Genomic DNA, 11,757 nt, shown 5'->3' on the forward strand with positions numbered 1-11,757 from the left:
CCTGCTCTCCTGGACAGCCATGCACTCAATCATCGGGGTGCTCGACGGATAGGGTTTCGGAGACCTGCTCCCCCGGATGACCATGCACTCAATCGTCGGGGTGGGAAACCTAGAGGGCATCACAAAAAAAGGAACTAGACGTTAGATAGAGAAGGGAGTGGATAATTCTTGGATCTCTTCTGCCTCTTGTCCTCTGGTATAGCCTGGAGGGGAGCCACCAACCGAACCGCCATGAGTTGGAAGACGCACGCCGACAGGTACCAACTCAGTTGATGCACCAAGCAAAAATTTATTCTTCCACAAAATGGGTTTCTAACTCTAACTCGATTCGCATGACACGCGTGCGATGTGTGGCGAGGCGGACGGCGAAAAAAGAGGAGTGAGCGTGAACTCCTTCTCTTCTCACTCAATCAGTGGAGTTGGAATAGCATATAATCTGCTCCGACTCTTTTCCAATTAGCAATGTGAAACTAAATGTTGTCTCCCACCGCTACCAAGGTGCCACCAAAATGGGCCTTGAGATTTTAAATATTGTAGACTGCTTTCCTAGGCTACATCGCATCTACATCCAATATTCTTTTAGTAGTACTTGTGATCTTATTAAGAAAGCATTCAGGGAGGCCTAATTATATTGATCAAAAGCTGCAAGGTTGAACATATGCATTAGGGACATTGTTCCTTTGGCTCCACCCGTGAATAGTGACACTGCCATGTTCGCATCCATCATCATTCATGCGTTCATGTGGCCATCGACACAGTAGATGAAACATCGTTCCGTCGGCAGACCCCTCCAAGCATCAAGTTTTCCAAAATGATGCCCCAACGATGCTCCAAAGAGGGAGAGCGGCACCGAAAGTGTCACCATCGTCGGATCCGTGAGACCTAGATCTAGTGTTTCCCCCGAACCATCTTGGCATGAGGCGGAAGATCGCAACAACGATACCTTCAACTAGGTAACGGCGCCTGAGGGCACCTCCATCGTCGGCTCTCACTGGCTAACCGCCAACCCTATAACACGCGCGGCGGCCGCGCCACTCCCATGCCTTAGGGCAACCCCCGGGCCATTTCCTTCGGGCTGGGGGGCAAGAGGTGACCCCGTTTGTTAGGGTTTGCTTGGGAAGCGACGCGGGAGAGAGGTGTGGGGCTGAAGGTGATGACAGCTGCGTGACCCTTTCTAGCAGATGGATGGGATGTAGTAGCACTTGAACCGTGATGGCCAGGCAGATGGGTGATCGTAACCGGCAACCGGACCGAACACGCGTTCACGTGTCACTCGGGCCCTGATCAACGGGAAGCACGACGACTGCACACCCAGACCTAACACTAACTAACAGCCGCGCGCGGTAGTGGCGATCGGCCATCCAGCCACCGACGGTCGACGGATAACGTGGACAGACCGAACCGTACCTATCATTCAACACAGCCAACACTTGCTTATCCACATATCCTGCTGCAAATTATCCATCGCTCTCGATCGTCACTCGCGCGCGGCACGCGCAATATCTGCGCGTCGGCATCGGCCGATCGCCGGAGAAGTTAACGGCTCGTGCGGGCAGGACGCACGCCGGGGTCCCGGCCGCGGCTGGGCGTGCGCGCACTAGCTAGCTAGACAAGACGGAGCCGAGCGCGGCGGCGACAGCGGCACCCATGCGGGCGCGACGGAGCTTAGCTAGCTAGAGACATACCACCAAGACGATCCCTCTGGCGTCCCTTTCGTGGCCAAAAGGCCCCCGCACTCCACCACCGTCGCTTTGCCACTTATCGCCGCGCCCATTGGCGGCGGCCCTGTTCCAGAGATCTGACGCATATGGGCGAGATTTTATGCCACGGCTCACGCACTCTCCTTGTCTCCCTCCCTTGATACGCCCTTTGACATTTGCGCAAGGTCAGATGGAGGATTATAACCGACGCCTGACGACCCCAAGTGGCTGGTCAAGGCGCAGCCAATTATATAGGATTGGCATAAAGAGTCAAGCGCCTCCAAAGTTTAATTCGCGGCTTATACATATTCCCCCTGCAAGCAGCTTTGCTATAGCTCATACTAGCTTTAGTGACGCGAGAGAGTTCGATCCCAATCAAGATTCGAGCTTTTTCCTCAATGCATGCACTCTCTCTCCCTTTTGACATTTGGAGCAAAGTCAAGGAAAACAATAGCAAGACAACACCCCTTTGACAAGTGTATAGAACAATGCAGTAGAGTTAAATTGCGTCTAGCCGATGAGTTCAAATCCGGACGCGATCATCTTCTTCTTCTTCTTATCCCCTAGCTAGCTGCTGCAAGCCGTGCCCACCACTTGGCTTCGGCTTTGACTTTGTGGGATCGAGTCATCGCTAGCGATCGAGGCCGTCCCCGTGCCACTCTCTCCTAAATTAATCAATCCTCCAAGTATACGCGTCTATGTACACACGACGTACGTCCCTACGCGCGCGTATATATTAGGGTTGCCGGACCGGCCTGCCACTTCCAAAAGTCAACCCCATCCGGCCAAACCAAGGCTGAGCTGCACGCGTCCTCCTCTCTCCCTCACTCCGTCAAACCAAGCGCTCGACGGAGCTCGGTCGTCGTTCATGTGCGGCGTGCAGCCGCGGCGCATGGAGCACCTCAACGACTGGGACCTGCAGGCCGTCGTGAGGAGCTGCGCCACCTTAGTCCCTTCCTCCCACCCCGAAGACGACCGTGCCGGCCCTCCTCCTCCTCCTTCCGCGGCGCCGGCGACGGTCAAACGGGAGCCGCGCGAGATGGTGCGAGGACCGGTGGCGGCCAAGGACGCGGCGCTGTACGACCTGGAGTACCTGGACTTGGATCGCAAGCCCTTCCTGCTCGCCGCAGCACCGTCCTCGCAGGCGTGGGCGGCAGCGGCAGACGACCGCCACGAGGTGATGATCTCGTTCCCCTCCGCAGCGTCCACGTCCGGCGCGCGGCCGCGCCTGCCGCCTGGGCGGAAGCCCGGCATGCGCACCACCACCCCGCGGCCTAAACGAAGGTAAGTTCATTTTGATCATTTCTGCTTCGCGCGCAATTTTGGATGAAGAAGCTAGCTACGGAGTAGTAGAAGAGGAGTGCTAATCGGAGGTCGTGTTCTTGGTGGCGTGCTTGCAGCAAGAAGAGCCAGCTGAAGAAGGTGGTGTGCGAGGTGCCGGTGGCCGACGGGGGCGTCTCCTCCGACCTCTGGGCGTGGCGCAAGTACGGCCAAAAGCCCATCAAAGGATCGCCTTATCCCCGGTAATTAATTACTACCTTAATTTAATTAGCAAACCTCCCTCGACCTAAACTTACCATTTCCACGCGTTGCAAGTCGTCCTCAGTCGCGTCACTAACTCACTAGCTGCTCTCTTTTCGGACAATCTCGCTGTCTACTCGTGCATACTTACCTTGGGTCATATATTGACACGTACTGCTGCTTGTACGAGCCGATCATCAAGAAATCGCACCGTGATCACGGATTTCAAACACTTTGGTATAATTGCAAAGTCAACAGCACTATTATAAAGCCTCTAGACTACTCCAAGTGTACTTTTGCAGTAACATGCATGACCTAGTCTTTGACCGAGCTAATTAGGTCATTACACTTCACGTGTACTTTTGCAGTACAACATGATTCTTGTACTCGAGTACTCCGTACTAGTTATAGTACAGGGTACATGTCACTACTCCTCCTTCCATAAATAAATGTACATACGAGAGTTTTCAAGATAAACTATAAGGTGAGGTAAAAAAATACATTAGGAAGATGCAAATCAATATCGCTCTCTTCTTTAATTATTTTACTCCAATGAGCTAAGTGCATGTAGAAATCAAGGAAAACATGTGATGAATGTTTTTGGGTTTGATTTCCATGCGATGAGAGAGAAGCATTTTTTGCTACTTTAATGTGCATTAGGAGCATAGAAATACACTCTTTTGTGGACAAAGTTTTAAGCTAGATATCCACTTATTTATGGACGGAGGAAGTACGTAGCGCAGGTGTATGTGTATGCCTTTGTTGGAAATAACGGAATTGCTAGTGTTTAATACACTGAGAACGAAACTCGTGCTTTGTAGACTCCTACAACATCGGATTTACATAGTGTCATGTAATTGAGCTGCAAGTCAGGTTGCAACCGATACTTTTTCAGTTGTAAGTGGGGTTACAACTAAACAAAATTCAGTTGCGGGTACAAAAATGGATTTGAACCGTTAAATTTGCTTTGTTATCCGTGTTAATGGTGAGTTTAACATGGATAGCAAGAACGAAGTTATAAGTAGTCACACCCTTGAAATAAGGCCCTCTAAATTCCCCGCAAGAAAAGGGTGTACGTGTACTGAATTTCGCTCTCATTCTGATCATCAGGGGATACTACAAGTGCAGCAGCATGAAGGGATGCATGGCCCGGAAGCTGGTGGAGCGCAGCCCGGCCAAGCCCGGCGTGCTCGTCATCACTTACATGGCCGAGCACTGCCACCCGGTGCCGACGCAGATCAACGCGCTCGCCGGAACCACCCGCCACAAGTCCACCCCGGCGGAGGACCACCGGCCGACGACGTCGCCCAACAGCCAAACCAAAGACGGCGGCAACGCCCACGGGGCGGCGGTCAAGTGCGAGGACGAAAGCAACGAGACGTCGGCGATGGCTGTGGACTGTAGCGCCGACGACGCAGCGGCGGATGACGATAGCGAGTTCTGGCCGGCAGGGCTGGACCTGGACGAGTTCTTGGCGCCCGAGGTGGACGGCGACCTGGATCAGGTTTTCGAGGAGGACGGCGTCCTGGGACGACGGCTCTCGCTATAGCTGGAGAGATAAGTGTAGCTATGACATACTCCGTATATAGAATTGACAACTTTTTGCCCTTTTTGTTCACCTATTTGCGAGGGAGGGGTCACAAAGCAAGCAGTATAGGCATTTTGGGTGTGCGTGTGTATGATTTTGTCATGGTCCCTCTCAACAGCAATTGAAGATTTCTTTTCTTCTGTCTACTTGCTAGTGGTATTCTGATCTTGTATCCATGTAACTGTGGTTCGTCTCTCACTACAACGAACACACGGAGGCAACAAGAACTAACCAGCTTTAACTTCTATATTCAATCAAACTACAGGTACAAATGCCGCTCATAATGGCAAAGCAGATAGTACACTCTGAAGATCATACAGGCAACCCACCAGTCACAACTCTTCGTCCTTTCTTTTTGCCAGCAGGGAAACCCTTGACTAGCCAATTTCTCAGACAATCAATCACATATAAAAATTCAAATGCGATCAAACGGATCATGTACGAAATCAGAACAGACTGTGACGGCTAAATAAGAAGAGGCATACTTCAGACAAAAAAGAGCATCATTTCACAGATGATAGTTCCACCATACAAGTTACGTTTTGCACTTCCTACCACAGATGCCCAGCTGTAGCTTGCAAAACTAGGAATAGGTACTTAGAAGCTAACATGTCACGCAAACAGCTTAACAATACGGAAACGCGATGATGAGCTGACATACTTAATCCGACCGAAATTGATCTGTAAGTCCACAGCCAAGTCATGACTCGCAACCAGGATTTACAACATGGATGATCTGAATTCATCAATACTCCCACTTCTTCAGCTCCATTCCATCAGGAGGGCTCCCTTCCACAGGCTTTTTCCCGACATCTTTCCAGTTGGTTGAGAGAACCGTACCATTGGACTCCACCTACAACAGCAGACACGTTGTTCACAGACAGTATGTAAGTAGTATGATCTAAGCATGAGAACACTCTGCCAGCCATACAAGCAAAGGTCAATTGACAGAAGGGAAATAACAAGGATGGAGATCACATACAAAGGACTTCATCATTGCCCTGCGCATGTCTTCATCTGCATCACTGTAGATCTCACGGAAAAACTTGTTCAATGCAGCATCACCATCAAGTTTTTCATCCTTCTCCTGTTACAAACTCAAAATAATGAGAAACTTCAATAACAGTAGAGAAAGCTGATATTAATTGCACACACGCAAACCTGTTTTTTCACTTCAGCCTCCAACTTATCCCAGTCCTTTTTGGATTTTGATGATGGATAAGATGGCCTCTGGGCTGATTCAGCTGCAAAACATGTAAGATATGAATGTTTCATTCATAAATGGAAGACGATACATTGTTCATCTAGTAACTATACTAGAAGGTTCAGGCTTATACTACCTTGGTAACCATAATGCAAACTTGGAACACTAAAAAACAGCCTGACTGAAAAAAGTAAGCATGGTATGGAGGTTTATGTACAAACAGGAGTCAGCATCATCTGTTTTTTTATGTTGTTCTCTTATACATCTGTTGCCCTCAGTGCGAACCAAAAGTATCATCCACACACATTGCAGGAACCATCATATATTTTATTAATGACATGTCAGGAACACATCTTTTATGTTGGCAGCAGATCATGGCTCAGAATTTGGATTTCAGCAAAGTTGGCACTGCTAACGATCATCAGATTAAAAATACTCCGTAATTTAATTACATCTAGGGTAAGAAAAAAAAAAGTTGGTAGAAGGCTTTAGTATCTACACATCAAAACAACATCATGTAGTCGGCAAGGGGGTTCAATCACAGCAAACTTTTCCAACCAAACAAGCTAACAAATTTACCCGTATTCAAGAAATTACCTGGTGCATTTATCTTCTGAGGAGCCTTTGGTTTACCCTTATAATCCAATGATGTCCAAGTTATCGGCTCAGCTTTTGCAAGGCGTATTTCGACCTTTGTAGACAATACCATGTATTTGCACTTCTCTGGGATGATCTGATTGTCAACAAACAAACAAATCAATGATGTAAATTTTGTCATATAGAAATACAGTTAGTAAACTATATTATTATATAAGTAATAACAAGCATAAATTCTGGATCCCCGGGTGTAATTGACCAACAAGAAAGCACAGATCATCCCAAAATTCGCATAATGAAGTCCAGAATCATGTATTTACAAATTGTTTATAACATGTTCCCAAAATAATAACATATTTATGGACTATTCACTAGCAAATGTGAGAATATGCTTTTTGAGGCCCTGTATTGAATACATGGAAGCAGATCCCATATTTTTACTGCATTGAGCTCTTAGCAGACAAAGCATTGAAGAGAAATAGCAATACAACATGTACTGTTTGCAATGTGCAAGTTGAACGACAATATTGTACCTTTGAAAACAGACGAGGCTGAAAATGGTATGGCTCCTCACCAGGAAGTTCAATTGAGACACTCAGCTAGAAAGTGCAGCTCGATTAGTCAACAGTGAAATAACAACTGATTTGGAAGAATATGTGACAGAAACACACCATCTGTTCACCGAAATCAACAACCACACTGTCAGCAGGAACACCCTTGGCAAAAATTGTCAGTACCACTTCTGAAGTACTATTGTAGTAGTCATGCCTGCAGCATAAAATGCATTACCAGAAAATGTTAGCATCAATCCACTTTTCAGGGCATATAAACATTAATCTTTCTTTCAGATAGATACACTAATATTTCTTCCTTGAATTATGTACACTTGTGAGCCTATAAATAAGGTGGTAAATAATGTTGTAACCAAAGGTATTACCTCCGCTCCGAAATGTAAGCCGTTTTAGAAAGCAAAACTTTCTAGAAAGGCTTACATTTCGGAACGGATGTACTCCCTCCGATAACATATTACTTTTCGCTAGCATGGACGTATCTAGAACTAAAATATGTCTAGAAACATCCATATTAGAGACAATTAATATGGATATGAGGTAAGAGCAGCTTTTAGTTGATGTAACTAGATGTCTCCAAAAATTCAAAAAGTTAGTGCATAGAAATGAATGTGCCCTGGGAGAAGTGAGCATTATTGAAGGAACTATGCACTGATTACCTGTATTTGGGCTTGCTTGGCACTTCTACAGTTGGCTGTGCATTCTCCATACTTGCACCATCCTCCTTGTCTTCAGCAGCAGTAGCCACAGTTGTAGCCCCAGAAGTTGTGGCTGGAGCCACAGCAACAGCAGCAGCACTCTTTACTGGCACCTGGCTAGCCTCCTCTGAACAGATAATAACAAGTTCATAACCAATAACCCAAGTACTACAAGTGTGAATAAGAGAGAGCAACAGAAAATATCATATGCAGCTTCAGAAATTCTAGCATGTTCTGAAACATTGGATAATCAACATGCACTTATTAATTATCAGTACACAATACTATTATGAGAAACAGAAGATAACAAGTCAAAACAAGTACTAACATAAAGATCATATATTCTCATAGTTGCATGCCCAAACTAAACAATATCACTATGTCCATCACGCAATCACTGACCCAAAAAGGTTTCACTCACCAGCAATGCGATCATCACATTCTTTCATCAGACGAGTAAACCTTGAGTCACCAGATGCATAGGAAGAACCCACGTCAAGAGCAGCCTTTGCAGTTTGGTATTCCTCCAGCTTGATGCATGCCGAGCTGCAACCAAGATTTTCTTATCACATAAAAATGAATATGCAACATGTGGCAGTGCGCCATTAGAAAAATATTTAACAAATGAAGCAAATAAATGCATCACTAACCCTTTGCGAAGGTACGCTTTGTGCATCGAAGGATCAAGTTCAATTGCTTTGTTGGCATCAGCTACAGCCTCTGCAAGACAAATTAATATGCGCTCAGTGCACAGTTTTGCTTTATAACGAAAATGCAATTACTATCAGTAAACAAGTAAAAAAACATGATATAGCTATCACATCCGTCCACAAACGTAGGTGATTTTAGCCAATGGTACAGAAATGAAGGAATTAGCCTCGATGGCCTATTCATGAGTAATGATCATGAGGGGATAGTAAAAAATATTGCAGATAGTCCCTAGAAACTAACAAACTATATTTGCAGACATACTGATTGGTTAATTGAGCGGGCATAAGGATCTAGGGCTAAAGTTCACAAATGAGTTACAACTGGTACTCAGAAACTGAAATGATGATGTTATATGCAAAGTGCGGCACTAACATTTCAAACCATTCTAGAGGTAATGAGCAAATAAAAAAGCCACATGACAAGATTCATCGTTGACACAGCCAGATAAAGGTTTCATCAATATGTAAGAGAGGAAACAAGCACATGTCACAGACAAACAAGAAAGTGCTAAGAATATTCTAACAAGCATATAACATGGCTATGAGTTACAACTTAAAAATATTAGCCCGCATCATGAAAGCAATCACATGACAGCAAAGCAAAGTACCTCTTGAAGTTGAATTTACAGATATGACACATAAGATAATTTTTATCTTCATTAGATAGAGTAGAGCAACTGCTTGATGTTATTACTAGAATTAATATTGTAATATTTCGAGGATAAAAGGCTACATAGTCAGAAACATGGATCTCCAGACCTCCCTGATAAAGGAATCATATTACTAATAATTCTCAAATTAGCAAGTATCCGAACATATAACCATAGGCAGTGGGATTTAGTGCCCGCATACAGACTGCATAGGGGAACTTTTGCTACCAAATTGTTCTGTCAAACACATAAATATAAGCTGTAGCTGTAACAGTTTTTCACAGTTCACAATGCACCAAACTGGAGAAAACAAAACGTGCAGACAACCAAATAGTTAATCAGAAGACAGAAATACAGACGCACTCCTAGCCAGAGTCTTCTTCTTTTCCTTCCTACTGTTTCACAATATAGTACCCAAGTTTTAATAAGAGATTAATGTAACATTCCATGCCACCACATTAAATCTCACTCCTTTTCAAGGCTAGACTAAAAAGGCTGTAATGTAGAAATAGAAAGCATCAACAGCCCTCTACACAACCAGAGATCAAGCAGCCCACTCATATAACCTCATTCCTTGTTCACAGGTCCACACCAATTTAGACTGAAATCCCTAGGCGATGAGCAAAAAGCAAGCACTAACCATATAGCATCTCAACAAGTCGTGCAATGGCTATACTAAGCACGCCGCAAAGCTACTCTACCCCCACATCTTCCCAAGCCTACACACTCCGGGAAAGTCAAACCCTTTACGAACCGAACTTATTTCGCCCAAATCTGTGCGACCCCTATCGGAGACCTTCTTTCACTCGCCCGAATACTTCGACACGCAACACGAATTACGTAAGAAAGTGAAACAAAAAAAAAGCTTTTTTTCTTAGATGCGAAAACAAAGCTTACTAGGGCTTTAAGCGCGCTTGACCTGCATAACCCTAACCTACAGTCGCATCGCTTCGCGTAAAACGCGACAAGCAGCAGCCGAATCAAACGCATCTATTACGCCCAGAACAACACGCAAACATCTGGATTTAATACACGCCCTCGTCACGCAGCGCCGCATAAGCAAACGAGGGTGGGAGAAGGGGAGCGGGAGGCAGGTACCAGTGTAACTTCCGAGCTTGATGTGCGCCTGGGCGCGGTCGGCGTAGAGGTCGGCGGTGGCGGGGCCGACGTCGATGGCCTGGGAGTAGAGGTCGACGGCGAGCTCGAAGTCGTCGTCGACGAAGGCGGCCTTGGCCTTGCTCTCCAGATCCGAGGCGGCGGCGGCCATGGCGTCTGCGGCGAGGTCGGAGGGGGACGACTCGGCGAAGACTTGGGGAGCGAGCACGAGGGAGAGAGATCGACGGTATTTGGTGGGGATCCAATGGATTGGATTGCGGGTAAATGGCCTCTTAAGGCCCGTGTGGCTGTTTCTAGAGCCTTCCGAGGCTGGGCTGGGCTAGGGCCGGGCTTGCACCTTGCAGTGCATAGCAAGTTCTGTCTTTTGTATTTTTGCTTTTTCGTCCCTTTTTCTTTTCTCTTTCTGTCTTTTGTGCGCACCAAGCCTTCCTATTGTTTTGCTTTTTTTGAACACGGCAAGTTTCACGAATCATTGGGTGGTTAGCATCCTGCAAGCTGTGTAGGGTTAAGGTAGTGACTTGTGACTTACTTGTGGTGTTGGTATTTGGGGTCGTGATTAGCCGATTAATTGGGGTAGCACCCATGTGGAGTCGCTGGCTTGTCGTGCCGGTGGGGATTAGAATATGGTGATGATGGAAGGTCAATGCTAATTGCTAAACGCTCCATGGCATCTTCACAAGGTAGGTATTCTCACGATCGAAGCAACGTGGGAATGTGAATGGACATGCAAACCCACACGAGTTGAATGCCCGTACGTTGCTACGGCTCCACAATTTATCTTTTAGTTAGATATGTAAACATAGTACACATGAAAATTCATGTTTACAAAAAAACATAGCCACAAAGCTATAGTCTGACATACGTACCACTTGGCCACTTGGCCTTGTGTGGCCGTTTAAAGTTCACAAGAAATTATGGAAAACTTGTATTGTCGCACTCTCTTTCGTGGATGCAGAGTATAACCACCTAGCCCCATTGTTAAGAAAACTGTTAAAAATGTACAAACAAATAACCATTAGTGTACATTGTCAGAGTCACAAGCTAGGTTCTAGGAAAATGTATAGCTAATGAAGCTCCTCAAAATGTAAAACCTCCTAATTCTCTAAGCTTATAAGATACAACTCTATCTTTGAAGATGAAATATCATACTAACATGCATTTTTATATGGGATTTTCATGCTTAACCCGGGAACATAGTTGAAATTCACACATGTCTCGTCAACATCGCAACAACTTAATGTGATGCAAAGAGCAAGAAAAATGCTAAATTGAAATTTTAGTACAATGAAATTGACAAACACCAAATAACGTGTATGTACTATGCTAACAAATAATCAAATTACTTGCTTGCTTTTTCAAAAGGAGAACATGTTTTTGTAAATAGTTGGCAAGTGCAGTTCAAAC

The 11,757-nt window shown here is 45.7% G+C and overlaps 2 protein-coding genes across 3 annotated transcripts; one reads left to right on the forward strand and one right to left on the reverse strand.

The window, feature by feature from the left end:
* The first annotated feature begins 2,010 nt into the window (after nucleotides 1–2,010).
* On the forward strand, nucleotides 2,011–4,997 carry LOC124667044 (probable WRKY transcription factor 27). The gene is made up of 3 exons (XM_047204375.1): nucleotides 2,011–2,984; nucleotides 3,101–3,223; nucleotides 4,332–4,997. Exons 1-3 carry the CDS (start codon nucleotides 2,569–2,571, stop codon nucleotides 4,768–4,770), a joined length of 978 nt encoding a protein of 325 aa, XP_047060331.1. The 5' UTR covers nucleotides 2,011–2,568; the 3' UTR covers nucleotides 4,771–4,997.
* Nucleotides 4,998–5,194: 197 nt separating this feature from the next.
* Nucleotides 5,195–10,586, reverse strand: LOC124661527 (protein SGT1 homolog). Of its 2 annotated transcripts, XM_047199390.1 has the most exons (10): nucleotides 10,336–10,582; nucleotides 8,528–8,597; nucleotides 8,299–8,423; nucleotides 7,839–8,004; nucleotides 7,282–7,378; nucleotides 7,144–7,209; nucleotides 6,611–6,746; nucleotides 5,971–6,053; nucleotides 5,792–5,896; nucleotides 5,195–5,662 (listed from the first exon to the last, which is right to left on the reverse strand). In XM_047199390.1, exons 1-10 carry the CDS (start codon nucleotides 10,502–10,504, stop codon nucleotides 5,555–5,557), a joined length of 1,125 nt encoding a protein of 374 aa, XP_047055346.1. In that variant the 5' UTR covers nucleotides 10,505–10,582; the 3' UTR covers nucleotides 5,195–5,554. The 2 variants fall into 2 exon arrangements, with proteins under 2 accessions (XP_047055346.1, XP_047055347.1); XM_047199391.1 differs by lacking the exon at nucleotides 5,195–5,662 and having other exon boundaries at nucleotides 5,796–5,901; nucleotides 5,975–6,053; nucleotides 10,336–10,586.
* Between the last annotated feature and the right edge of the window lie 1,171 nt (nucleotides 10,587–11,757).

The sequence above is a fragment of the Lolium rigidum genome, chromosome 6 (genome assembly GCF_022539505.1).
Source record: "Lolium rigidum isolate FL_2022 chromosome 6, APGP_CSIRO_Lrig_0.1, whole genome shotgun sequence".
Taxonomy (NCBI): Eukaryota; Viridiplantae; Streptophyta; class Magnoliopsida; order Poales; family Poaceae; genus Lolium; species Lolium rigidum.

Coding starts and splice junctions, on each gene's coding strand:
- LOC124667044 (XM_047204375.1), top strand. CDS start 2,569: ATGTGCGGCGTGCAGCCGCGGCGCATGGAGCACCTCAACGACTGGGAC. Junction 2,985..3,100: donor ACCCCGCGGCCTAAACGAAG/GTAAGTTCATTT, acceptor GCGTGCTTGCAG/CAAGAAGAGCCAGCTGAAGA. Junction 3,224..4,331: donor AAAGGATCGCCTTATCCCCG/GTAATTAATTAC, acceptor TCTGATCATCAG/GGGATACTACAAGTGCAGCA.
- LOC124661527 (XM_047199390.1), bottom strand. CDS start 10,504: ATGGCCGCCGCCGCCTCGGATCTGGAGAGCAAGGCCAAGGCCGCCTTC. Junction 7,379..7,838: donor CCAAGCAAGCCCAAATACAG/GTAATCAGTGCA, acceptor TTTATGCTGCAG/GCATGACTACTACAATAGTA. Junction 7,210..7,281: donor TTGATTTCGGTGAACAGATG/GTGTGTTTCTGT, acceptor TGCACTTTCTAG/CTGAGTGTCTCAATTGAACT.